The 26,568-nt window shown below is 43.4% G+C and overlaps 1 protein-coding gene across 6 annotated transcripts in view; it reads right to left on the bottom strand.

The window, feature by feature from the left end:
- Positions 1–1,364: 1,364 nt before the first annotated feature.
- The window catches only part of cfap221 (cilia and flagella associated protein 221), a 295,786-nt gene continuing 270,582 nt past the window's right edge, over positions 1,365–26,568 (bottom strand). For 3 of the 6 annotated variants that reach the window (XM_068035142.1, XM_068035141.1, XM_068035140.1), the window contains exons 24-25: positions 23,329–23,385; positions 13,853–15,072 (exon numbers count right to left, since the gene is read on the bottom strand). In XM_068035142.1, coding sequence (XP_067891243.1) covers positions 14,946–15,072; positions 23,329–23,385 — 184 coding nt within the window. In that variant the 3' untranslated portion in view covers positions 13,853–14,945. Of the gene's footprint in view, positions 1,679–8,186; positions 8,291–13,852; positions 15,073–15,656; positions 15,928–23,328; positions 23,386–26,568 lie in introns of those variants that run through there. The other 3 variants (XR_010975323.1, XR_010975322.1, XM_068035143.1) reach the window with 3 other exon arrangements.

Raw genomic sequence — 26,568 nt, 5'->3', positions numbered from 1 at the left:
CTAAGTATTGTATGTATTTTCTATGGATCTGTGTTGTTATGCTCCCATAAAGTACAGCAATTAAATATACAAACATTCAACCTGAAGAGTTATAAAAATGGACTTTTCTTTTAAAATAAAGTGGACAATGTGATTCAAAATGGCCACCGAAGTTCAAAAAATCTGGCTTTGTATATTCAAACTGTCTACTGTCTGGCAAGGACGGAAGGATACATACCAAAGCCAAAATATATCAATTAAACCCATCTTGAATGCATCAAGAGACATTTTTGAATTGAATGGGTTCTCCTGAAACAAAAAAGGTGTGAAGTAGCCACATCCTGGGCCACTGTCGGTCACTACAGGGAGGAAAATCTGTGTCTCCCAACAGAAGCAAGTTGTGAGACATTTCTAACATAAAAGGTAGAGAGAAAGATCCATGCAAAAAAGCATCAGCAAAGCTTGTCCAGCTGAGAGCTGGGAGAAAATCAACCAAGCTGAAAGTAAGGTGCCATGCTGTGAATTCTGCATTTAAACTTGTGCAGCAGGGAACTGTAAGTGATCCCCCTGACTTCAAACTGAACTTTCAACCAACAGAGAAATCTACAAGTAACTAAAGAGAAATTGACCTCTGAGAAAATTCAGCAGGTTTACTGTGAATCCCGAAACCCTATCTCATTTCAAATCACTTACTCTTTTCCTCTCTACCTATCTCTTGTGTGTGTGCACGCAAGTGAATGCGTGAGTGGAATGTGGTTGCGAAAATTTCTGGATAGGGCGTATTGCTCAATAACTAATTAATCTTCTGTTTTTAACCTACAAGAAAACCTGTTGCTGTCTATTTGACAAATAGAACACAAAGGGGTTAGAACCTTAATAACAAAAAACACTTGCTGCGATCAGGTGGGAGTTGAACAGTGGGAACCACCTACTCCCCACACCACATGACTGGAACAGTGTTGAAAGCAATCATTAAACAAAAATCATTTTTTAACTTGAGTTGTATACAAACGAAAAACTATTTTTCCTGAAAAGGACAAATGTCACACGAAGGAGTTTCTACAGAAATGTGACTTGTAGATTTGATTTTATAACAATGATAAAATCAAATTTTTGCTGTGTTCTGAGGAATCAAATAAAAGGAGCACAAGAACATTGCACCAGTTTAACCACGACAGAAAGATAGAATGGAAGAGCAGGTAACTAAAAGCCTAAAACAGTTACCGCAATTGTAAACTGGTTGAGACAGTTTTGAGAAATTAGTTTTGGTGAAAATTGGGACTAGATTTGATTATATTATTAAAGACGTGTACTGATCGTATGACTTTGTGCCTCTAAGGTGCAGAACAAATGGCTGTAGCCACTGGTAACAGCAGTCAAATGCAGTTTGGTTTGAAAGTGGAGCTTCGGGCTATCAGAATGTCTTCTTGATTCATCGAACTGTCAGATATCCTCAACAGAACTATAATTACATAGCTGCAAAAAAAAAACTGTTTGGTGAAAATTGTGAGAATTGTTACTGCATAGCATCATACCAAAGAGAGGTCATTGAAAGAAGTTTTCCTCTTGCTGTGATAAAATGTTTTCCTAGTTTTCTTCTACTTCCTTCTTTATTATCTTTCTATTCACGGTTGCAAGATTTTTCCCACCTTTTCATTTTTTTGTTATTCCATTCTTTATTTTCAGCATCTTCAGTTTTCTACATATAACAATAATAAATACAGGTAACTGAAGGAGAATGCACAGTATTGTTAATCATTTTATCTAAATAATAACTTTATACATCTTTGGCATATCTTTCCTGCATGTCCTAGCTACTCTTTTCCAAATTGGGATCATCACTTTTCGTTAGATACTATAATACAAAGTTATGTTTGTAAGACTGGCTCTGAAAAGCACAAATACTGCGGAGAAAATGCTGGTGCATTTTAGATCCCTTGCCAAAGGAGGGTGTGGTGAAAATTGGTGCTTGCTAGCAACTGGTGCCCCAGCCAGTGACGCCAGGAAAAACATTTCTTTTACCATACCTATTATAAGGGCACCAATATCAGTCAGTATTTTGTTTTGTGTTCCAGGACAGAATGCAGGCTTCTAGGTATAACATTCCTTCACTTCTCAAAAAATGTTGGCATAGGCCCAAGACAACATTAAGAAAAATACCTGCAGTCCATTCCCACCTGACTTGTCTTCCTCACTCATTGTGCTTTGGGTTTTGGCCTGAAGCTTTTTTGTAGTTCATTTCACACTATACTACATCTGACAATAGGACTTGCCTAAATATCTTTCTTATAATTATCACCAAAACCCACTCCCATTAGCAGGCCCTTCTTCCCTGCAAAGTGCAGCGTTATTGTGTATGCACAGTATTTGGTAATATAGGTTTTCCCAAGAGTTACCGTAATCAGCTCGCTGAATTGATATAAACCCTTGCATGCCTTCTTCCCGTCAGACACTCTGCTAGTTTGGCCCATGCCAGTCGGTTCAGACTTCTGCAGCTTATACTGAAATGCTGCCAACTGCGGTTGAGCTTCTAGGCACAAGCTGCTCGAGGTCTCCTCCAAGGCTATCTCAAGTGACCTCAATAGAAGCTCACCAGCCACTATGGACTTGCATGGGGGGTGGTGAGTCATTTTTTTTGTCAATGCTGACATGATTTGTTTGCTCAATTTGTATTTTGTTGTGGACTTGATTTTGGTGTTCGTTTTTGTAGTGAAGTGCTTGTAAGACCCATAGGTTGGGAGAGAAGGAATGACAATGGTCTTAAGGACACCTGTAAGAATTATGACACAGTTTTTTTTAATGCGTTCATAGTATGTGGGCGTCGCTGGCAAGGTCAACATTTGCTGCCTATCCCTAATTGCTCTTGAGTGGTGAACCACTTCCTTGAACCGCTGCAGTCCATGTGGTGTAGATACACCTACAGTGCTGTTAGGGAGGGAGTTCCAGGATTTATCAGCGATAGTGATGGAACGGCAATATAGTTCCAAGTCAGGATGGTGTGTGGCTTGGAGGGGAACTTGCAGGTGGTGGTGTTCCTATGTGCCTGCTGCCCTTGTCCTTCTAGGTGGTAGAGGTTGCAGGTTTGGAAGGTGCTGTCACAGTACCCTTTCCGAGTTGCTGCAGTGTATCTTGAAGATGGCACACATTGCTGACATTGTGGTGGAGGGAGTGAATGTTTAAGGTGGTGGATGGGGTATCAATCAAATGGGCTGCTTTATCCTTGACGGTGTCAAGTTTCACGAGTGTTATTAGAGCCGCACTCATCCAGGAAAGTGGAGAGTGTTCCATCACACCCTTGACTTGTGCGTTGTTGATGGTGAAAAGACTTTAGGGAGCCAGAAAGTGAGTTACTCGCTGCAGAATTCCCAGCTTCTGAACTGTTCTTGTAACCACAGTATTTATGTGGCTGGCCAATGGTAACCCCCAGGATATTGATGGTGGGAGACGCGGTAATGGTAATGCCATTGAATATCAAGGGGAGATGGTTAGATTCTCTCTTGTTGGAGATGATGGTGCCTGGCACTTTTGTGGCATGAATATTACTTGCCATTTATCACCCCAGGCCTGAATGTTACCCAGTTCTTGCTGCATGCCAGCATGGACTGCTTCTGTATCTGAGGAGTTACAAATGGTACTGAACATTGTGCAATCAACAGTGAACCCATCCCCACTTCTGGTCTTATGTTGGAGGGAAGATCATTGATGAAGCAGCTGAGCATGGTCGGGCCTAGGTCGCTACCCTGAAGAACTCCTGCAGCAATGTTGGGGGCTGAGATAATTGACCTCCAACAATCACAACCATCTTCCTTTGTGCTAGCTATGACTCCAACCAGTGGAGAGATTTCCGCCTGATTCCATTGACTTCAACTTTTCTAGGGCTCCTTGATACCACACTTGGTCAAATGCTGCCTTGATGTAAAGGGCAGTCACTCTCACATCACCACTGGTATTCAGCTCTTCAGTCCATGTTGCGACCAAGGTTGAAATGATGGGCTGAATTTTACGCCGCCCCAGCGGGTCAGATGGCGGCGTGACGGCAGTGTAAAATTGAGCCGGAGGCTCTGGGAGGCCTACCCTCCCTACTCCTGCCTCCGGTCAAGTCTATGGCCTCGGGTGATGGTGGGGGGAAATGGCCGGCCCGCCCGAGGCCAATCAAGGACCTTAAGTGGCCACTTAATGGCCACTTAAGGGCCCTTGCCCGCCTCCAGGGGTATTTTACCTGTGGCAAGCGGGCGTGCTGGGGATGTGAAAGGCCACCCAGCGATAGCTGCTGGCCTTTCCACGCCCCGGGGTTGCTGCCCCGGACCCAAGACACCCCCGTCCCCGCAAACGACCACTCCAGCCTCATCAGGAAAGGACCAATCCCCTTGGTGAGGCAAACTCAACTTAGCTGGACTCCTGGCTCCATCAGGTCGGCTGGGCTGCAGTCCCAGCAGTGGCCACCTCTCCCGGTGGCGTTGCTGGGACTAAGAGCTTTTTCTTTTATTAATTCATGGGATGTGGGCGTCGCTGGCCAGGCCAGCATTTATTGCCCATCCCTAATTGCCCTTAAGAAGGTGGTGGTGAGTTGCCTTCTTGAACCGCTGCAGTCCTTTGGGGTAGGTTTACCCACAGTGCTGTTAGGAAGGGAGTTCCAGGATTTTGACCCAGCGACAGTGAAGGAACGGCGATATAGTCCCAAATCAGGATGGTGTGTGACTTGGAGGGGAACTTGCAGGAGATGGTGTTCCCATGTATTTGCTGCCCTTGTCCTTCTAGTTGGTAGAGGTCGTGGGTTTGGTAGGTGCTGTCTAAGGAGCCTTGGTGCGTTGCTGCAGTGCATCTTGTAGATGGTACACACTGCTGCCACTGTGCGTCGGTGGTGGAGGCAGTGAATGTTTGTAGATGGGGTACCAATCAAGCGGGCTGCTTTGTTCTGGATGGTGTCGAGCTAATTGAGTGTTGTTGGAGCTGCACCCATCCAGGCAAGTGGAGAGTATTCCATCACACTCCTGACTTGTGCCTTGTAGATGGTGGACAGGCTTTGGGGAGTCAGGAGGTGCGTTACTCGCCTCAGGATTCCTAGCCTCTGACCTGCTCTTGTAGCCATGGTATTTATATGGCTACTCCAGTTCAGTTTCTGGTCAATGGTAGCCCCTAGGATGTTGATAGTGGGGGATTCAGGGATGGTAATGCCATTGTTTGTCAAGGGGAGATCGTTAGATTCTCTCTTGTTGGAGATGGTCATTGCCTGGCACTTGTGTGGCGCAAATGTTACTTGCCATTTATCAGCCCAAGCCTGGATATTGTCCAGGTCTTGCTGCATTTCTATATGGACTGCTTCAGTATCTGAGGAGTCACGAATGGTGCTGAACATTGTGCAATCATCAGCGAACATCCCCACTTCTGACCTTATGATTGAAGGAAGGTCCTTGATGAAGCAGCTGAAGATGGTTGGGCCTAGGACACTACCCTGAGGAACTGCTGCAGTGATGTCCTGGAGCTGAGATGATTGACCTCCAACAACCACAACTATCTTCCTTTGCGCTAGGTATGACTCCAGCTAGCGGAGGGTTTTCCTCCTGATTCCCATTGACCTCAGTTTTGCGTGGGCTCCTTGATGCCATACTCGGTCAAATGCTGCCTTGATGTCAAGGGCAGTCACTTTCACTGCTGATTGGCCAGCAGCTCAATGAGGTGGGACATCCTCCCTCAAGCGGATGGAAGTCTTGTCTTGGGACAATTAAAGCCCGGGGACCCATAAAACCCGACTTTTACGTTGTTGGCGAATTCCCGTCTGCCTAGGGTAAAATCCAGCCCGAGGTCTGGAGCTGAATGGTCCTGGCAGAACCCACACTGGTAAATGGAGAATAGGAGGCCTGATTTAGGTGAAGCACTCCTCGATGAGACTGTCCCTGATATCTCAGGCAGATAGGGGCTCTGGTGCTAACTGCCTCACCTCCTCCTCTTCCTCTTCAGTCTCCTCTTCCTTCTCTTTTTCCTGTATTTTTTGCTACTCAGGTGGTGGTTGGGGCTGGTCCCTCATAATAGTGAAGTTGTGAAGCATGAAGCATGATAAATCTGGACACCCTAGTCAAGGTTATACTGTAAAGCTCCTCTTGAATTGTCCAGGCAGTTGATGCCTCACTTGATCCTTATGGTCACATGGCTCTCATTGTAAGTGTTGAAGACATGAGCCATGTCTGGAGGGCATAGCCCTTGTTGTCCAATAATTAACTTGTAATGTGGTGGCTTGGTTGGAATAAAGGCAGCACAGAGGACTGGCGCAGGATGAAAGAGACATAACAGGATAACAAGAACAGACCTGCATAATATGCTGCCTGTGGTTTCAAACCAGTTGTACGTTGAAAGAATGCAATCTTTTTTGTTTTGAGGCTGCAGTTATGTCTGCAGCAGGTGACATAGCTCAGTGATAGCCACCTTAGTCATAGAGTCATAGAGTTATACAGCACTGAAACAGGCCCTTCGGCCCATCATGTCCATGCCGGCCATCAAGTACCTATCTATTCTACTCCCATTTTCCAGCACTTGGCCCATTGCCTTGGATGCTAAGGCATTTCAAGTGCTCATCTAAATACTTCTTAAATGTTGTGAGGGTTCCTGCCTCTACCACCACTTCAGGCAGTGCATTCCAGATTCCAACCACCCTCTGAGTGAAAATTCTTTTCCTCAAATCCCCTCTAAACCTCCTGCTCCTTACCTTAAATCTTTGCCCCCTGGTTATTTACCCCTCCGCTAAGGGAAAAAGTTTCTTCCTATCTAACCTATCAATGTCCCTCATAATTTTGTATAGCTCAATCATGTCCTCCCTCAGCCTTCTTTACTCGAAGGAAAACAGCCCTAACCTTTTCAATCTCTCTTCATAGCTGAAATGCTCCAGCCCAGGCAACATCCTGGTGAATCTCCTCTGTACCCTCTCCAGGGCAATCACATCCTTTCTATAGTGTGGTGCACAGAACTGTACACAGTACTCCAGCTGTGGTCTAACTAGTGTTTTATACAGCACCATCATAACCTCCCTGCTCTTATATTCTATTCCTCGGCTAATAAAGTCAAGTATCCCATATGCCTTCCCAACCACCTTATCTAAAGGTGCTGCTGCCTTCAATGATCTATGGACAAGTACACCAAGGTCCCTCTGACCCTCTGTACTTCCTGGGGTCCTACCATCCATTGTATATTCCCTTGCCTTGTTAGTCCTCCCAAAATGCATCACCTCACACTTCTCAGGATTAAAATCCATTTGCCACTGCTCTGCCTATCTTAACAGCCCATCTATATTGTCCTGTAATCTAAGGCTTTCCTCCTCACTGTTTACGACACCACCAATTTTCATGTCATCTGCGAACTTACTGATCATACCTCCTCTATTCAAGCCTAAATCATTAAAGTACACTACAAACAGGAAGGGTCCCAGCACTGATCCCTGTGGTACACCACTGGTCACAGGCTTCCACTTGCAAAAACAAGCCTCGACCATCACCCTCTGCCTCCTGCCACTAAGCCAATTTTGGATCCAATTTACCAAATTGCCCTGAGTCTCATGGGCTCTTACTTTCTTAAACAATCTCCCATGCGGGACCTTATCAAAAGCCTTACTGAAGTCCATGTAGACTACATCAACTGCTTTACCCTCATCTACACATCTAGTCACTGTCTCAAAAAATTTAGTCAAGTTAGTTAGACACCATCTCCCCCTGACAAAGCCATGCTGACTATCCCTGATTAATCCCTGCCTCTCCAAGTGGAGATTAATCCTGTCCCTCAGAAACTTTTCCAATAGTTTCCCTACCACTGATGTTAGCTCACCGGCCTTTAATTACCTGGTCTATCCCTGCTACCCTTCTTGAATAATGGTACCATATTCGCTGTCCTCCAATCCTCTGATACCTCTCCTGTGACCAGAGGGGATTTGAAAATTTGTGTCAGAGCCCCTGCTATCTCTTCTCTTGCCTCACATATCAGCCTGGGAAACATCTCATCTGGGCCTGGCGATTTATCCACTTCTAAGTCCACTAAAACAGCTAATACTTCCTCCCTTTCAATGCTAATATGTTCAAGTATATCACAATCCTCCTCCCTGATCTCTACACCTACATCATCCTTCTCCATAGTGAACACAGATGAAAAGTAATCATAATAAAAAGTGAAGCAAATGTGCGTCATACATGGCTTCTAAGTAAAGTTGATGAAGGAGAAATGCTCACTGATGTCCCTCTGTGGATATGTCCTGTTCTGTGTCCACCACCTTCTCCTCTTGAGGCAGTTTATCGGGATCAATGGTGCCTTCCTTGTTGCTTCTCCTCATTATCTAGATCCAAACGCAGTAATATGAGACCACCCATGTCTGCAGAGCAACTATTTAGAATGATAGCATTGTTTATGACATAGAAGGAGGCCAATTGGCCCATAGAGTCCATACTGACTCTCTGCGGAGAAAGCCAGTCATTACCACTCCCCTGCTTGATCCCTGTAGCCCTACAAGCTCATTTCCTTCAAGTGCCAATCCAATTTCCTTTTGAAATCGTTGATTGTCTCTGCCTCCACCATCCTCGTGGGCAGCAAGTTTCAAGTCATTACCACTTGCTGCGTAAAAAAGTATTTCCTCATGTTCTACCTGCATCTCTTGCCCATCAGTTAATGCAACAGCTTTTTCTTGTCTAAATTATCTAAACTTGTCATAATCTTATACACCTCTATCAAATCACTCCCCAATCTTCTTTGCTCCAGGGAGATGCAACCCCAGCTTTTCCAACCTAACCTGGAACCATTCTGGTAAATCTCCTCTGCACCCTCGCAAGGACTCTCACACCTTTCCTAAAGTGTGGTGACCAGAACTGGATACAAAACTCTAGTTGTGGTGCAAAGAACATCAAAAAAGACTTGCATTTACAGAGCACCTTTCATGACCTCCAGACGTACCAAAGCACTTTGTAACCAATAAAGTGCTTTTTGAAGTGTTAGTCACTTCAAATGTAATGCAGGAGCTGAAGCAGCCAATTTTCACACAGAAAGCTCCCACAAACAGCAATGTGATAATGAATTTTTGTGATGTTGACTGAGGGACAAATATTGGACAGAATACCAGGGATAACTCCCCTGCTCTTCTTTGAAATAATGCTATGGGATCTGACAGAGCAGACAGAGCCGCAGTTTAATCTGAAAGATGGCACCTCTGACAGTGCAGCACTCCCTCAGTACTGGCACTGGAATGTCAACCTCAATGTTTGGGCTCAAGTATCTGGAGTGGAACTTGAAGCCACAATCATCTGACTCAGAGGTGAGAGTGCTACCAACTGAGCCACAGCTAAAAACAGTGAAAGACCAAAGTGCAGACAAAGTGAACTTTCCAGAATGATACAACTATAAAAAAACACCTAGAAGTCAAAAGGAATCCAGAAATGATAAACCAACAAGTAACCTGTAAGTGCTGCATGATCCCTTTAAAAAGAAATGGTGAGAGGGCATTCATGCTCCCTAGTACCACACTCTGCTGTGTAAGATCAGCACATGTCAAGTGACATGCCAGGGCAATCGAAAATTGAATACAGGTGCTGCAAGAAGCACAGGACCTTAATTTCCATGTATTATTCCTTGCTTTGAATGTTGCCGCTAGTACAATCTGATCTACCAATTTGACAGGTGCCCCACTTTCTGCCCACCATATTGGGGCTTCGTACATTGGTTTATGCCCAAACAATGGATACTGTGCTGCTGAATTTATAGGGCTATCTGTGTATTTTTTGGGATACATTTTGCATGTTCTCTGCTAACAGAATAGCTTTATTAACATTAGGGAGTATTCATAACAACTATGGAAAGGTTAAATAAATCACAGACCCCTTGTAAAATTGCAATTTATCATATTTATTAATAGTTTGACATCACGAGGGTAACATGACTTAGAATGGATTTGGAGTGTTTATATCTGAGAACTTGCTGCGTTCTCTTAATATGAGGAAACTGTTTATACCACAAGTGTGGATGACATTTCCAATAAATATTTTCATAGTATGTAAAGGTGACATCAACATATTACAGTACAATTACTGACATTACTTTTACTCTAAAATTCATTTGAAGAGAATGTTTGAAACATTAACACCCTAAAGCACATTACACTTGAATTGCTTCATTAGATTTCAGTAGAAGAGTATCTTGCTGCAACCGTCCTAAATGTCGTGTGTTACATTTAAATTAATTAATTAATTGTAATGAAAAGAAGCATTTCTGATGAGAGGGGAATAGGTCAACAGATACTGTCATTAAATCATCACGTTAATGGATGTTATATGAGGTAAGTCTGGTTCAACATCATAATAAAGAATAAAAAATACAAAAGAGAATAATCTTGTATACTACTGAGAAATATACAAGGATAATGCAGCCCCAGAGTCACTGAGCAATGGGTATTACACACACATTGGAATCACTTGGCTGACCTCTGAATCGTACAACACAAGAGGAAGTTTGGCCCATTGTGCTGGCTCTTTGAAAGAGCTATTCAATTAGTCCCACTCCCCTGCTCTTTCCCACTAACCTTGCATATTTTTTCTTCTCAAATATTTGTCCAATTTCCTTTTGAAAGTTACTAGTGATTCTACATCCACCACTGTTATAGGCAGTGCATTTCAGATCATAAGACTCACTGCATAAAAAAAAATTCTCTTCATCCTCCCCTCGGTTCTTTTGCAAATTAACTTAAATCTATGTGCTCTGGTTCCCAACCCTCCTGCCAGCAGAAACAGTTTTTCTTCAATCTGCTGTATCAAAACCCCTCTTAATTTTGAATATCTCTATGAAATCTCTCCTTAACTTTGTCACGACCAGGTGAAAAAGGTGTCTAGGAGTCCCTTTCAGCCTTCACCTGGTCATACCATATCAGGGTTTAATTTTAAACACACTGTGTTTTGTGCTCCCCCTTGACGAATCCTGTTCACTGCTTTCCAGTTATAAGGCAAAGAAACCAGCACAAACAGGTTTTCTTAGGTTTAAAGAAGAAAAGTTGAAATTTATTAAACTTACACTCTAATTCGGTTAACTCCTTTGGGTACACAGCACGCCCACGCTAGTATGCATATGTGATACACACATCAAATAGAGACAGAAAAGAGCAGAAGAAAAATAAAGTAGAAAAGCTTGAGGCAATATCTGAAGAGATTGTGTTACGGTTCTTTGAGCTTACTGTAGAGTCCTTGATTGTAGGTAGATCTTGCTTTTCACTGGGGCCTAGTATTCTTCTTAAACCTTGTTCGCTGTAGGAGACCTTTCTCTCTTGGGGTTTGTGTGTCTTCAGTGGATTCAGAGGCTTGTGAGAAAGAGAGATGGGAGCAGACAGGAGAGAGATCTTCTCAGTCCTGGAGCAAACAGATTTTTCTGCCCAAACTCTCAGTGGCCAGTTCAAAAGAAAACCCTGGAACAGTCAGGTAGTCATGTGACCAGCTGGTCGAACCAGTCCTGGTCCTTATGGATTGTGTCCTCCAAAGCAGGCCCTGGAATGCACTTCCTCACCTTCAATGTCTGTTAGTATGTAAACGTTTTTTTTTCCAGCCACGACTGATCTGTTTAACAAGTCATTTCCTCAATCTAACAACAGTTAAAAATCAATGTTCATGACAAAATTGATGTGCTTCATTCTTGGCAGCTGGGGGCCTAGCATGACAACTTTCTCTGCTGTAAGGAGAAGAATCCCAGCTTCTCTACTCTCTCCACATATCTGAAGTCCTTCATCCCTGGTACCATTCTAGTAAAACATCTCTACACCCTCTCCAATGCCTTGACATCCTTCCTAAAGTCTGGTACCCAGATTTGGACATAATACTCCAACTGAGATTTAATCAATGATTTATAAAGATTTACAACCTCCTTGTTGTTGTAGTGAAGAATTTTATGGAGGTGATAGGGGTCTCGGCTGCAGAGCCAGCGAGAGACCTGTGTTGCCTCCTTTGGGAAAGGCCTGCTGTCTCCAAAGGGCTGGTAAAATTCTGGCCATAGACTCGACGGTCCCTGATTTTAAAGTGGGGATGGAAATGGAGTGTGTGGTCCCTGAAGCGGATAGCAAATTCAAGGAGTCTGCGTATAAGGAGGCTCAGCCAATCTTAATTACTGGGCCTCATCTGCTTTAATTTCCTGAGGTCCCAACCATACCCGGCCAGATCTACTATTTTATATCTGATACTACTGGCTGGTGGATCCGAGCAGGTTTTAGTGGCTGCAGCTGCAGCTGGGGACGTGTGGATTCAGTTGAGAGGGGTGGGGGTATCTGGAGTCTATCAGCGTGGAGTGGGGAGGGGATGCTTTTTAGTCACAATTGGTGGGGTGGGGGAGGGGCGTTGGTTGGGGAGGTGTGGGTAAGAGCCCAAGTCAAGGGAGGCCCAATGCTTCCTTGTGAGGCATGGAAGATTGCTCCTGTTCCTCTAGCTCACAAGGAAACTTATAAATACATGATTCAAACGATGCTGGGGGCTCTTCTAGCCTACAATCCAGCTACTGGCATTTTAAGGAAGCCATCTCTGCTCCCCCACTCAGGCCTCTGACTAATATTGCAGTCAGGCTTTGATAACATTATTGAGACCCAATCTGCATTTTAACACAAGGACCCTACTGCCTTCCTATTATGATCAGGACATGAAGGGGAAAGTGACAGGCCTCATTTTAACTGTCCCTCTCTTAGTTTCTGCCAGATCAGGGTTGGGGTGGTGCTGGTGGGGGGCGGGGAAGTGGCAGTGGGGTGTTTGAATCAGGGCCTTCATCTTCAAAGAACTCCCAGCCCATAATGTTATATGCTGATCATTGGCCACTGAATAGTCCTAAGGTCTCAACCACCAATAATAGGGTGACCTAGTCCAAAGTGCAGTAACACCATCAATGCCAAAAATTGCATTTTGATCTTTTATGCTTTGATTAATTGAAAAAAAATCAGTCACTTTAGGTTATTGCATATACGGTGGATTTCTATAGAAAAAACATTGAATAAAGTTAGCAAAATCTAGTTAGATATAAAACTTCTAAAACACAACTGTTATATGTGTAAGGTATTACTATCCTCCACTGTGTTTGCATCTTACAGCTTCTGTTGTATAAAAAAATGCTGCAAAAAGGGGTCAAGGTTGTCTGCATGTTTTATAAGTCATCTGTGTAAGGTGCAGACAATGAACATTTAAATTAGGTCCCACCTTCTATGGACAAAGAGCTACGCTTAACCTTGACATCTCTCCTGATGCCACTGAATTTATTTTGTCCTTGCTTCCAGATATGATGGAGTTGGGAGACTTCACCCACTTGCTTGGTGACCTCCATCTTTGCTATTGGTACCTTGGATTCAAAAGGTCTTTGACATCATAAACGGGTCACCCTCCTTTGTGCATTTGCTCTGAGGAATCATTACTAAATGAATTAAAGACTCTTAGGCTCTAATTGTAAACATTTTCCAATTATAAACTTTCATACTTTTTAGAAAGAAAGACAGACAGCCTTGTATTGTAGGACTGCTGCTCACTATTAAACAGCAATTCACTATTTCACTCTGAGTTGGAAAGCTGTATGTTCAAATCCCATTCGAGAAACTGGAACACAAAATCTTCGCTGACACACCAGTACAGTAATGATGGAGTGCTGCTGTACTGTTGGAGGTGCGGCCTTTTGGACAGGGTATTAACCAAGACCCCGGTTGTCCTTTCAGGTGGACGTTAAATATCACATGCACTATTTGAAGAAAAGCAGGGGAGTTTTCCCCAGTATTCTGGCTAATATTTATCTGTTAACCAACATCACTAAAACAGATTATCTGGTAATTATCACATTGCTATGTGCAAATTGGCTGCCACCTTTCCTATAGTGAGCAGCAGTCCTTTAGGAACTGCTGCTTTGGCCAATTTTGTGACTCCTAGTATGGAAAAATATAAGATTTCCATGTATAGGTACCAAATTGAAATGACAGGGATGGCTTGCCTCTTAAAATCTGTCAAAGCCAGGCCTCTGAGCAGGAGTCAGTCATGAGTGAAGCCTCAATTTTACCATTCTTGCAAAGTTGGAACTAGAATATAAATGGAATTCATCAACAGGACACAATACAGAGTGGGTCTGGGATAGTCATGGATAGTTTACTGAAACCATTGGCATAATATGTAGCAGTTTTAAAGAAAACAAGCAAGATTTTAGGGTGTATAACTTGAGGAATGAAGCATAATTCCCAGGAAGTAGTAATGAACTTGTAAAAGCAATGATTCAGGCTGACCTGCGCTAAGCCTTCATTACTGGCTATAGCAAGGGTATAATGAGGGCCATTATGTTGATATGGTGCACACTAAGCAGAAGAATGCTTAGGGCAGATCTCATTGATATATTCAAGTGTCTAAGAGGTGTGGATAAATTTAAAATTAGTATGTTTGTTGTAATCGTTAACTCTACAACAAAAGAAGCATGGACTTAGACTAGGAAAAGGGAGCTCCATGGTGGCAGTTAATATCCTAAATTATGTAGTTGTTCCTTGTATGCAAGCTGTGTTTGCCATTTGTGCTATATTCCTAAGGGTTCCACCAGTCTCCTGCTGGAGTTATAGTGGGAGATCAGGAAAACCCCTGGAGAATTACAGGGATAACAGGCCATACTGAAATAAACCTGTCTTCACTGTAATTTAAGATTTTATTTAAAATTGAATGCAAATGAAGTTTACAACATTGTCACAACAATAATGACATAGCAAGTCTAATTATCAGCTTGAACTTTATATACAATAGTTTTACTCTACATTTATTGTAATAGGGGCACACAGAATTCCTGGTACATAATAATGCCACAGTCTCAGCATTTTTTCCAAATATGTGTAATTTTACTCACTCCACAACTTTTAAAACCAGATTACAAGTATTACAATGATTACATGCCAAGCAGCAGTTTTGGGCCTTTAAAAGGTAAAAATATACCAGTCGTGGTCTGGAATTGCAGTGTAGTAGTGAACGTAAGAGTCAGTTAAGAAGCAATGACTTGTTGATACATATCTTTTTTAGGTGCTCAATCCGCAGTTGAGTATTTGATCCCAGCTGGTTTTTATTAGCCTGTAGCCAAAAATCCAGTTGCTCTTCTCGACTTTCCCTGAAAATATGTAGATCATCACTAGTTAGCAGTGCTGAAAATCAACATGATGGATTAGAAATTTTGCAGGTGTTCCCTGATTTCTCAGGGTAACTTTGGTGGAAGATTGGAAGAAAATGTGAAGAAATTGTTTCTCTGGGGTTTCTGCCAATCTTCCACTAAAGTTGCTGTGGAAGATTGGAAGAACTTCACAGAAAATTCCAGGGTGCTATCTCTTTAACATTAGTAACTTACGATTAATAATGTTCCAATGGAATGAGTTAAGAAAATACTGAACTTATTAGCCACAAAATTCATTTGCTTCTACCTGTGCTACACAAGGCTACCTGCCACTGCTTCCTGCACAGCCTGCATGCCGTGAGACAAATGGAGTGGCACACGCCCCCTGTGTGTGTCCGACGAGGTAGAAAGAGTGAGATTATGTCAAAGGGCTGATATCATGCACAAATTCTAAAAATGGCCAACAAATGTGCAGGGAATGCCTTCCTTATTCACTCCTGAAACAACAAGTGTTAGGAAGCAAGATGGGCCCTATTCTTGGACTATTTACCCAATAAGTAGAAGATGAGGTGTTTTTAACTTACTTGTACTCAAGTTGATGGAAGCAGTGTGTGAGTTGCTGGAGGAGTTTGCAGGTTTTTGCTCACCAGAGAAAGGCTGAGAATTGCATTGCCTTGTATAAGTATGGGGGCAATAGCTGCAGTACCACTTGTGCTGCAACATGAGCAGGACAGGCAGAGCAGGAGGCAGAGGGGAACCTCGGTGAAGAGGGAAGAAAAAGAGGGCTCTCCTTATAAAGCCCTAACCCAAGAGGATCTTGCAGGATAAAAGCAAAATACTGCGGATGCTGGAAATCTGAAACAAAAACAAGAAATGCTGGATTCACTCAGCAGGTCTGGCAGCATCTGTGGAAAGAGAAGCAGAGTTAACGTTTCGGGTCAGTGACCCTTCTTTGGAACTGACAAATATTAGAAAAGTCACAGATTATAAACAAGTGAGGTGGGGGTTGGGCAAGAGATAACAAAGGAGAAGGTGCAGATTGGACCAGGTCACATAGCTGACCAAAAGGTCACGGAGCAAAGGCAAACAATATGTTAATGGTGTGTTGAAAGACAAAGCATTAGTACAGATTAGGTGTGAATATACTGAATATTGAACATCAGCAAGTGCAAACCTGAAGAAAAACAACCTGAAAAAAACAGTGGGTAAGCAAACTGAACAAACTAAGATGAAATGAAATAAATGCAAAAAAAGATTGTAAAAAATGTAAAAAGGAATGCAAAAAAAAAAAGGAAGAAAAAATAACTAAAAATGAAAGTAAAGTGGGGGGCTGTCATGCTCTGAAATTATCGAACTCAATGTTCAGTCCGGCAGGCTGTAGTGTGCCTAATCGGTAGATGAGATGCTGTTCCTCGAGCTTGCGTTGATGTTCACTGGAACACTGCAGCAATCCCAGGACAGAGATGTGAGCATGAGAGCAGGGGGGAGTGTTGAAATGGCAAGCAACCGGAAGCTCAGGGTCCTGCTTGCGGACTGAGCGGAGATGTTCCGCAAAGCGGTCACCCAGTCTGCGCTTGGTCTCCCCAATGTAGAGGAGACCACACTGTGAGCAGCGAATACAGTATACTACATTGAAAGAAGTACAAGTACAACTACAAGGATCTTGCAGGAGTTGGGTGAACAGGAGCAATGCCTTAGGAAGCTTTGCTTCAGTTAGGGGGGTAGTGTCTAAGTTGTGTCACCTCCTTCATGAAGACCTAGAGCCTCAAACTAGGATGAGGACAGTCCTCCCAGTGCCAGTGAAGATCACCGTCTCCCTTTCGTTCTTCACAACTGGTTCCTTCCAAACGGCAGCTCACGACACAGCAAGGTGCCGCAATCTGCCGTCCACAGAAGTATCCAGGAGGTGGCAGGGGCGCTCTAACAGGAAGAGAGGGGACTTCATCCTCTTCTCTCCAAGAAGGGAATACCAGGATGAAAGGGCATGTGGGTTCGCCAAGACAGTGGACTTCCTGATGGTGTAGGTCGCCATCGACTGCACAGCCATGGCTCTGCAGGTCCCCACATCAACAGGGAGTGCTATACCACAATTGCAAGGGCTACCACTCAGTCAATGTGCAGTTGATGTGCGATCACAGCTAGAAATTCATCTCGGTGATTGCTCGCTATCCTGGCAGCACGATGCATTTATTATGCAACAGTCAGCAATTCCCATCATTTTTGGGCCTCCAAGACAAAAAACAGGATGGCTGCTCAATGACAAGGGCTTACTCTTCCACACATGGCTCATGACCCCCTTCTTCCATCCCACTGTGCAAAGTCAATGGGACTTTAGCGCGGGCCATGGAGCCACCTGCAACACCATGGAGCAAGCCGGCAGCGTCTTAAAGCAGAGATTTTGCTGCTTACAATGCCGAGGGGAATCTCTGCAGTACATGCCTGAGAGGGTCTCCAAGCTTTTGGTGGTTTGCTATTTACCCACATGGCCCAGCCATGACCTTAGGGATCCAGAGGCCACCTCGAGCAGAAAAAGAGGCAGAAAAGGAGGAAAGAAGGAGATCACATGCACCAGATGCTACTGGACAGAGTCAGAGGGACCATATTATCAGGCTATGCTTCAGTTAAAAGGAACTTCTAACCCCAACATGGACCTGCCATTCCTTTACAGAACATCCATCTCAGATTCCCCATCACAAAGTCCCCTTGGCCTACATCACCCAATGAAGGACAACTGCTAAAACCTTCACAAAACAACTTTATCCAGCAACACACCAATAATACAAAAATACCCAGAACTAATCACCCTTGTGCATCCCCTTTAGTGCCTGTCTTGTGAGTTCTCTTACTTGCCTAGTGCTCCCTTGCAGTGATACCCCAAAGACTGCAGCATGGCTGGTGGAAATGAGCTGACTCTGACTACAGAAGACTGCAGATGGCCTTGTAGGATATCTTCGAGCAGCTCTGAGCCTTGAGGGCCTGGCTTTGGACTGCACTACCTCAGCATGGGTGGTAGCAGTCTGGGCTGGCTGGTTGAGAGGCAACAGCAAGGGCACTGGCAGAATGACAGTGGTGGGAGCATGAGTGCTGTCGCCCTGAGAGAGGGACAGCAGGTTCATGCTCCATGGTGCCACTGCCATTCCCATGGGGAGGGGTGGGGTGTTACTTTAGCAATCCTAGTAATATGCTGGAACACAGATTGTTGCATTACTGGGAGAGCCTGAATGCATTGAGGTCCACATTCACAATGGCAGCTGTCTGTGCCTGGATGGCAGCAACCTGAGACGATCATCAGTAGTCTGAGCTTGCATGCCAGCAGCCAGGGCTCTCATTACCTCTGCACTTCCACCACAACATTGATATATCGTCAGGACTCCGCCTGTGCTGCAGTGAAAGCTGAGACAGCGCCAGCAGACACTCCTTCATGGATGTGTCTGGCAGTGCTGCTATGGAGGTGCCCACTAACCCCTGCTAGATGTCCTGTGCCACTGTGGAGCCGGACTCCTCTATGCTCTTAGACAGTGACTGGAAACTATTTGGCAGGCCTGCCAATGCACCAAGCATCTCAGTGTGCATGTTCATCAGCATTTTCCTAAAGTCTGCCCCAACAAGGTCCTTACCTGAGTCCCCTGCAGCAGAATTGGAGTGCATTCTTGCCCTCCAGGGTGTTCGAACATGAGTTGACCTATCCCCCGGCCTGGCTGCAGCCCACTTGTGCCTGGTGACTCACCACATGCAGATCTTGACTCTAAACTAGCCTCTAAGGTATATGGAGTGCTAGTGTATCTGAGCTGGTGGCTGCGAGTGCTAGGTCGAGTGATGGTGAATCTTCCTCAAAGTTCCCTTCCTCCACATGAGGCTGCAGGAGCTGAGCAAACAGCAGTTCTTGGCTATCTGAAAACACAAAGACATAAGGGGAAAGTAGGGGTCTGGGAAGGGAGGTGGAGAGGAAAGCAGACGATCCACTGTCAGCAGTTTCCATTTCATGGCACCTTTCAGGATGAGAGTGAGGAGTTAGTGGAGAAGGTGCATAAGGCAGCAACTTACTGCCATCCAGGATGGTCACAGCAGCGCCCAGTGTCACTGGCTCCATTGCAGGAATGCTATGATCCTCAGGGCAATCTGTTTGAGGGCACCAAGAAGATGGATCCTTGGTGGTCTTCCAACCATCTTCTGCCTCTCTCACCTGTTATGGGCGACATTCTCCTGTAAGACAGAGGTGGAGTTTCGGTGTGTTTGGGTCCTGTGCCTGCTGTAGCTGAATAGTTGGAGGTATATGGAGGCAGTGAGAGGTGCATGTGTGGCTGGCATGATTGGAAAGTGTGTGTGGGTGAGGTGCAGTACAAGAATGTTAGGGGTGAGTTCTGAGTGTTAGGCAGTGCTGCTGGGTGAGTAATGGGAGTGTGGTGCTTTTAGCAGTATGAGAGGTGTGTCATTTGGTGGGTGGGAGATGTGATGTGCAGATGCATTCACTTATTTTGACCACCTGAGTAAAGTCATTAAACTTCTTCCGGCACTGTTGTCAGGTTCATGATGGCACACTCTGGGCATTCATGACCCTTGCCACCTGCACCCACTCCCTTTGTAGGGTTAGTCTGGAGGGCTTCCTGTCCCTCATTGGAAACATGGCCTCCTTCCTGACCTGGACCTCTTGACAGATTGAGTCCAGGATGGTGTCATAAAATCTGGGGGCCCTCTACTTCCATTGGAGTGCCATTGCTTCTCCATGAATGGCCAAAAACAATTATCCAGCAACCTGCAGTGCATTGCTATACTTCCCTTTCATAGAGACTATGCCTTTAAAAAGCAAAGACTGCTGAGAGCAGCCTGAACAATGTTACTCAGCCCTCTGGAGTGTGCAGAGGACACCTGCACTGAAATGGAGATGGGGCATGGCCACGCTACAATCATGGATATGAGGTGGGTAGAAAAGTTTCGTGCACAACCCACCCTGCTTCCAATGGGCGTGAATCGGGACTCCCATGGCCAAATATTGGGGCACATGAATTTCACGCCCATCAAGGTTTAGCAGACAAAGCTGAGTTAGTATTAATAATATTGAAGACAGAAATACAGTCCCGACTTTTATCATAAGGAGATTTTTCTCCTTTTCAAAAATACATAAAATATTTTATCACAAATTTGAGGTGCAGTGATATTAAATAACGAAACTTGTTTAACATGCTTCATCCACAAAAGCACCATGATGTAAGTAGAACAAATATTTGTCAGCAGCAATTTATGTGCCAGTTGTTTCCATGGGGTTTCTCCTGATCTCCCACGATAACTTTGGCAGAATCACCAGAGAAACAGCGTTCCCGATTGTTTACATAGTTTCTCCAGGGTTTCTGCTGATCTTCATCTAAATTTATGAATAGAGATCGTGGAACCTCTGAGGAGATTTTACCTCAGAGCCATATTCCCTTTGCAGCATGTGATAAACATGTAACTACAACTGATGGCTTTGCATCCTGTTTGTAAATATTGAATTTTGAACCTAATTAGACACATTTATGGTAAAATGTTAGTTGCCTCTAATTTATCCTGATTGTTATTTGGCCATTGTTCATACACAGAAATTTTCATGTTTATTTTAACTGGCGCATATACAATAATTAAGAAATCCATGAAACGTATAATTTAATGTTAACAGAGAATGACTGAAACAGAACTTGCGAACTTCCTGTTCTATAATTTAGCTATCTACTTGAGCTATTCACCAGGAATATTGCCAGGCTCAGCATTACAGCAACAGGGGAATGTGCCTTTGCAAAGCAGGTCTGGAAAGAAATGTAGTGGTTTTTATCGAGGTTCATCCTGAACAGCTCCGTAACACAGGACGCAGTGCTGTATGGGCTGTTCCCAGGGGTGCACAATAAATTGGTGAAAAACACACTTTGGTCTGCCCGAAACCTGCTGGTCTTCCAGTGCAAAGGATTGTACACGACCGAGTGTTGCAGACTGGCACATTCCAAGGTCCAGGACTAAGTGCGGCTTGGGGCAGCCGCTGCAAAGGCTCAATGGGGAAGAATAAGGTATAAGGTCCTCCCGTCATAGTGAACTGAGAGGCTGGAAACCCTGTAAAACCCCTCAGGCTGTAAGCACCAGAAATGTTTTTACTATGTAATGAAAAAGTACATTGTAAATATAACCTGGAATGGCAAGAATAGTGAGGCACCTCATGTACTGTATTGAAAGAAACTGATCTTGATTGCACTTTATGAAATGTAAAGTTTTTTTTTACAAATTGTTATGAATAAAGTATATTATTGGAAAAAAAAGGACCATGGATTTCTCAATTAGTGAGTTTTTTTCAAGATTGGTCTGATTAATTATGCACAGAGAGCTCCTGGCTTAGGTTGAGCCTAAAAATATGAGCTCACTGGCAGTGGGACAGGAAATAGCAACTAGCTGCAACTGCTATTTAAAGGGCTCAACATCATTTGTTGCCTTGGACTAAAGATGATGTGGTTGGATCAAGAGCAGGTCAAAGAGCACAAAGAACAGCAAAGGAAAGTTGCCCTCTTTGGCATGCTAAGCCCCCATCCTATTTAATAACTAGGATGCTTGGCAAGAGGTGGGAGACTGAATCTACCATTCAGACAAACTGGAAACAGATGAATGAAAAACACTGGAGTCTTAAGGAAGTATCCCACAGTAAGCCTGGTCATTTTACTATATCAAGTAGATGGGCAACTTCATATTTCCTTTCACCCTGTTGTATCCAGATAGACATTGTACTGGAGTACCCTTCACAACGCAGCTCCCGCCCGCCCCCCATCCCCCAGTATTTTTCAATGTGACCATTTTGAAAGGTGGCCCTACAAAGCAAGACTACAGTACTGCTGGCATCTCCTGTTCCTGCTGGAACCATATTAAAGTAAGTAAAAAATGAAAACTTACCTGCACTTTGGCACCATCTGACAGCTGCCCAGTTTTTGCTATATTTGACCTAGAGTTCTCAAACGGTATTAAGCCTCTGAGTAGCATGTTTCAGGGGCCTAATGCCTGTTTTAAACAACAACCTTTGATACTTAAAAGTCGACAGTTGCCAAATTGGCAGCTATTGCACTTCCTGAAGAAATCAGGCATGGTGCTCACACCAGGAGATTAGTTCCACAGCTTCTACTTTTCATCCAGAAATTAGACGGGATGGAGATCAATTTCTCCCTCAGAATTTCTTGATTCCAATAATAAAATTCTAACTCTGATTGTTTTGTGGAGAAAATGAGGTTGGGAGATGCAAGTGCATTGGATTCGGAATGCAAAACCATGCATTGATGATCTTGATTGAAATGTTTCACATAATAATCTTTAACTGGTCCACACTATACTTTAAATATTCAATAAGGGGTGCTTCAGAATACTGCAAATTGTTGCACGTTCCATGTTCACTTATTCCCTTTGGGAACCTCTTAGCCATTAATCAATGGTAGGCCACAAGCTGGTTTCTGTGGTGTTTTGTGACTACCATGGACAGAAATTGGAACTCAGGTCAGGTAGTTTGTTTCAGTTGTGCAAATAATTTTGGGCTGTCTATTTGTTTAACTGCTTGAGACAATTATTCAGATTCTCAATAATTATGTTCACTAACTGTAGTATAAGGATCTGAAAGAGTTAATGTTGAGAGTGTAAAGAATACCTCCAACCATGATGATGTAAAAGACCACACGTGAGAGAGACTTGAAGATAGATGAAACGTGGCTTTCGAGGAGTCACACAGACTGGTGTGAAGCTGTAGATTGTTATAATTTAATAAAGGGTAATGTTCTAATAACTCCAGACTAAAGAATCTCTCTAAGCTGGACTAATTAAGGTGGCAGCGTACCAAACAAACATACAACATGAACAAACTAGTCCCTTACATGCTTACTTGGGTTTTAGCGATGTTCCAAATAATTTATGACTTTATGGTTATTCTCTGATTTCATGCATTTTTGGGTCTAATTTTTTTCCTCTGATTTTCTCTCTTTTTTGATGCTAAAATTACAAAACAAAAAAACCCTGAAAAACCTGTGTTTTCAAATTGGCAATAGAGGTGATTTAATGATCTTTATTATTGCTTAGAATATGTTGACAATGAGTGATTGAACGCTGTATCTCTCAGATTTTACAGGTGAAACAAATTGTGAGGATTCGGTTTTCATTGTTGTACTGGTTAAAAATTTGCAGAAGAATATAAAAGCAGCAGCTGTATGAAGTTCTTAGACATTTCAGATAAAGAACAATTAGTTACAAACTCTTTTATGCAATATTTACCTTGGAATGGGTTCAACAGCAGAAAATGTTTGTGAAGGTTTAGCCTTTAAGAGCTCACTGCAAAAGAAAACAAATCAGTGATTAATATTCTTTCTAGTAGTTTTTAAAGAATTGCAATTTCCTGCTTTTTTTTTCTTTTTACCTGTCCTCCCAAGGTAGGCAGTAAATGTATTACTGCAATATGCAGAAAGATCTTAAGATTACATTACAATAAATTAAGGGATGAGACCAATGAGATACCAAAAATCAAATTATTAAAGATACAATCCATGTAAAGATGCACAATTCTTCTATTACTGCCAGATGGTGCTAATTTTATGAATCTGTGCTGCAGGTGGGAAGTCAATATGTGCTCCAAACAGGTGGGGTTGCACATTCGGAAGTAAAATTACCTAATCTCACTTGCAGATAGAAGCTTTCTAATACTTTTAGCTAGAGTCAACATTGCACAAACTTTAATTAAACAACAGTGCAATATAAAGTAATCCTCCCTCAATTTATATCAGCCTAGAATATAGTGAGAATATTCCTACTTAACTTCAAAGAAAATATGTTCTGTGAAGTTTTTCTGTAGCCTAAGATCCCTTAAGATAATGAAACAAAAATCCAGGTCAATGTTACATCACAATCTGTTGCTCAACGCAACCCACTATTCAAGAAAGGAGGGAGAGAGTAAGCAGGGAACTCCAGGCTATTTGGCCTGACACAAGGAAAATACTAGAATCTATTAATCAGCACATTGTAACAGGACACTTGGAAAATCACATTATAATTAGGCAGAGTCAATATGGTTTTATGAAGGAGAAATCGTGTTTGACAAATTTATTAGAGTTTTTTGAGGATGTAACTAGCAGGGTGGATAAAGGGGAAGCAGTGGGTGTACTATATATAGATTTTCAGAAGTATTCGATAAGGTGCTACACAAAAGGTTGTTACACAATATTAGGGATCAATGTGCACGTCATAGCTAAGTACTATGTACTCATATGGACCAGAAGTAGTCACACTCAACTTCTTGATGTCCAACTAAACATGGAAATGCAGTGGATCTTTGGAACCCTCAAGTCAACTTCAACACCCTGGCTGCCTGTGCTATAGCACATCACTAGCCACCCCCGCACCCTGCCCCCATCCATTCACCACAATGTTGTAACCCTCCATGAAGTCCAGCAAACTGATGAAAATGAACACTTCCCCAACCACCAGGAGCTCAACAATGACCCTCAATGTCACCTGAAGACACAGAAGCCCTTTTGGACTCACACTTAACTTTCAGCAATGCAACTTCAACCCTGATGATGCTTGGAAAGCCAAATAGACCTCGCAAGAAGTCGCAAACAAATATCTGAAAGAGAAGATCCCTGGCTTCGATCTTCCATGAAGCTCATGGGTATCTGCACAAGCCATGGTAGATATGGATACTTGATGCACAAATGGGAAATGACAAATTCTGCAGTGAGTAACTGTGATTAACTAGAACATGGAACGTGTAACAAGTGCCCATTTCACAAATACGCTACTCCTGACATAATTTTTAATAATGTTTAACCACTTGCATGTAAAATTATAACTGTTGCTCTACATTTACATTTGCCATAAGAAAGAGAGAGAGATGATGGGATTGGGAGTGCTTTATCAGCATGGATTGAGGATTGGTTAACGGACAGAAAATAGAAAGTAGGAATAAACAGGTCATTTTCAGAATGGCAGGGAGTAAGTAGCTGAGTGCCACAAGGATCAGTGTGAAGAGGACATAAAGAGGCTGCAAACAGAGATAAAAGCAAAATACTGCAGATGCTGGAAATCTGAAATAAAAACAAAAAATTCTGGAAATACCCAGCAGGTCTGGCAGCAACTGTGGAGAGAGAAGCAGAGTTAACATTTCAGGTCAATGACCTTTCATCAGAACTGGCAAAGGTTAGAAATGTAATAGGTTTTAAGCTAACAAAGTGGGGGTGAGGCAAAAGATAACAAAAGGGAAGGTGTTGATAGGACAGGGTCACAGAGAATAACTGACCAGAAGGTCATGGAGCAAAGGCAAAGGCTGTGTTAATGGTATGGTGAAAGACAAAGCGTTAGTGCAGAGAGGATGTTCAATGATGGAATAATGAACAGCTCTGGCCAAAAGGACAAACATGAAAATAAAACAGTGGGCAGGCACTTGGTAAAAGAAATGAATGATGAAACAAACTAAAACAAAATAAAAATAAAAAATAAAATAAAAAATAAAAAATAAAATAAAAAATAAAAAATAAAAAAGCAGGGGTGGGGGGGACCAGTCATGCTCTGAAATTATTGAACTCAATGTTCAGTCCGGTAGGCTGTAGCGTGTCCAATCGGGAAATCAGATGCTGTTCCTCGAGCTTGCGTTGATGTTCACCAGAAGACTGCAGCAAGCCCAGGACAGAGATGTGGGCATGAGAGCGGGGGGGAGTGTTGAAATGGCAAGTGACAGGAAGCTCGGGGTCATGTTTTCGGACTGAGAAAAGGTGTTCTGCAAAGTGGTCATCCAATCTGCGCTTGGTCTCCCCAACGTAGAGGAGACCACATTATGAGCAGCGAATACAGAATACTAAATTGAAAGAAGTGCAGTAAATCGTTGCTTCATCTGAAAGCAGTGTTAGGGGCCTTGGATAGTGAGGAGAGAGGAGGTAAAGGGGCAGGTTTTACACCTCCTGCAATTGCATGGGTAGGTGCCGTGGGACGGGGACGAGGTGTCGGGGGTAATGGAGGAGTGGACCAGGGTGCCCTTCGGAATGCTGACAGGGGAGGGGCAGCTGTATTTGGTAGTGGCATCACGCTGGATGTCGAGGAAATGATGGAGGATGATCCTTTGGATGTGGAGGCTGGTGGGTGGGAAGTGAGGACAAGGGGAACCCTGTTGCGGTTCTGGGAGGGAGGGGAAGGGGTGAGAGTAGCGCTGCGGGAAATGGGCCAGACACGGTTGAGGGCCCTGTCAACCACAGTGGGGGGGAATTCTTGGTTGAGGAAAAAGGAAGGCATATCAGAAGGCCTGTTGTGGAAGGTTGCATTATCAAATTGAGATGTAGACCTATTAAGTGATTGGGCAAGAAGGTGACAGATGGAGGCAGATGGAGTGTAATGTGGTAAAGTGTGAAATTATTCACTTAGATAGGAAGAATGGAAGGGCAGAATTTTTTAAAAGGTGAGAGACTAGTAAAAGTTGATATTCAGAGGGATTTAGATGTCCTCATACACTAATCACAGGAAGTTAACATG

The sequence above is a fragment of the Heterodontus francisci genome, chromosome 7, assembly GCF_036365525.1.
Source record: "Heterodontus francisci isolate sHetFra1 chromosome 7, sHetFra1.hap1, whole genome shotgun sequence".
Lineage (NCBI taxonomy): Eukaryota > Metazoa > Chordata > Chondrichthyes > Heterodontiformes > Heterodontidae > Heterodontus > Heterodontus francisci.
The sequence above is the reverse complement of the archived record's forward strand: the minus strand, read 5'-3'. Positions and strand labels throughout refer to the sequence as shown.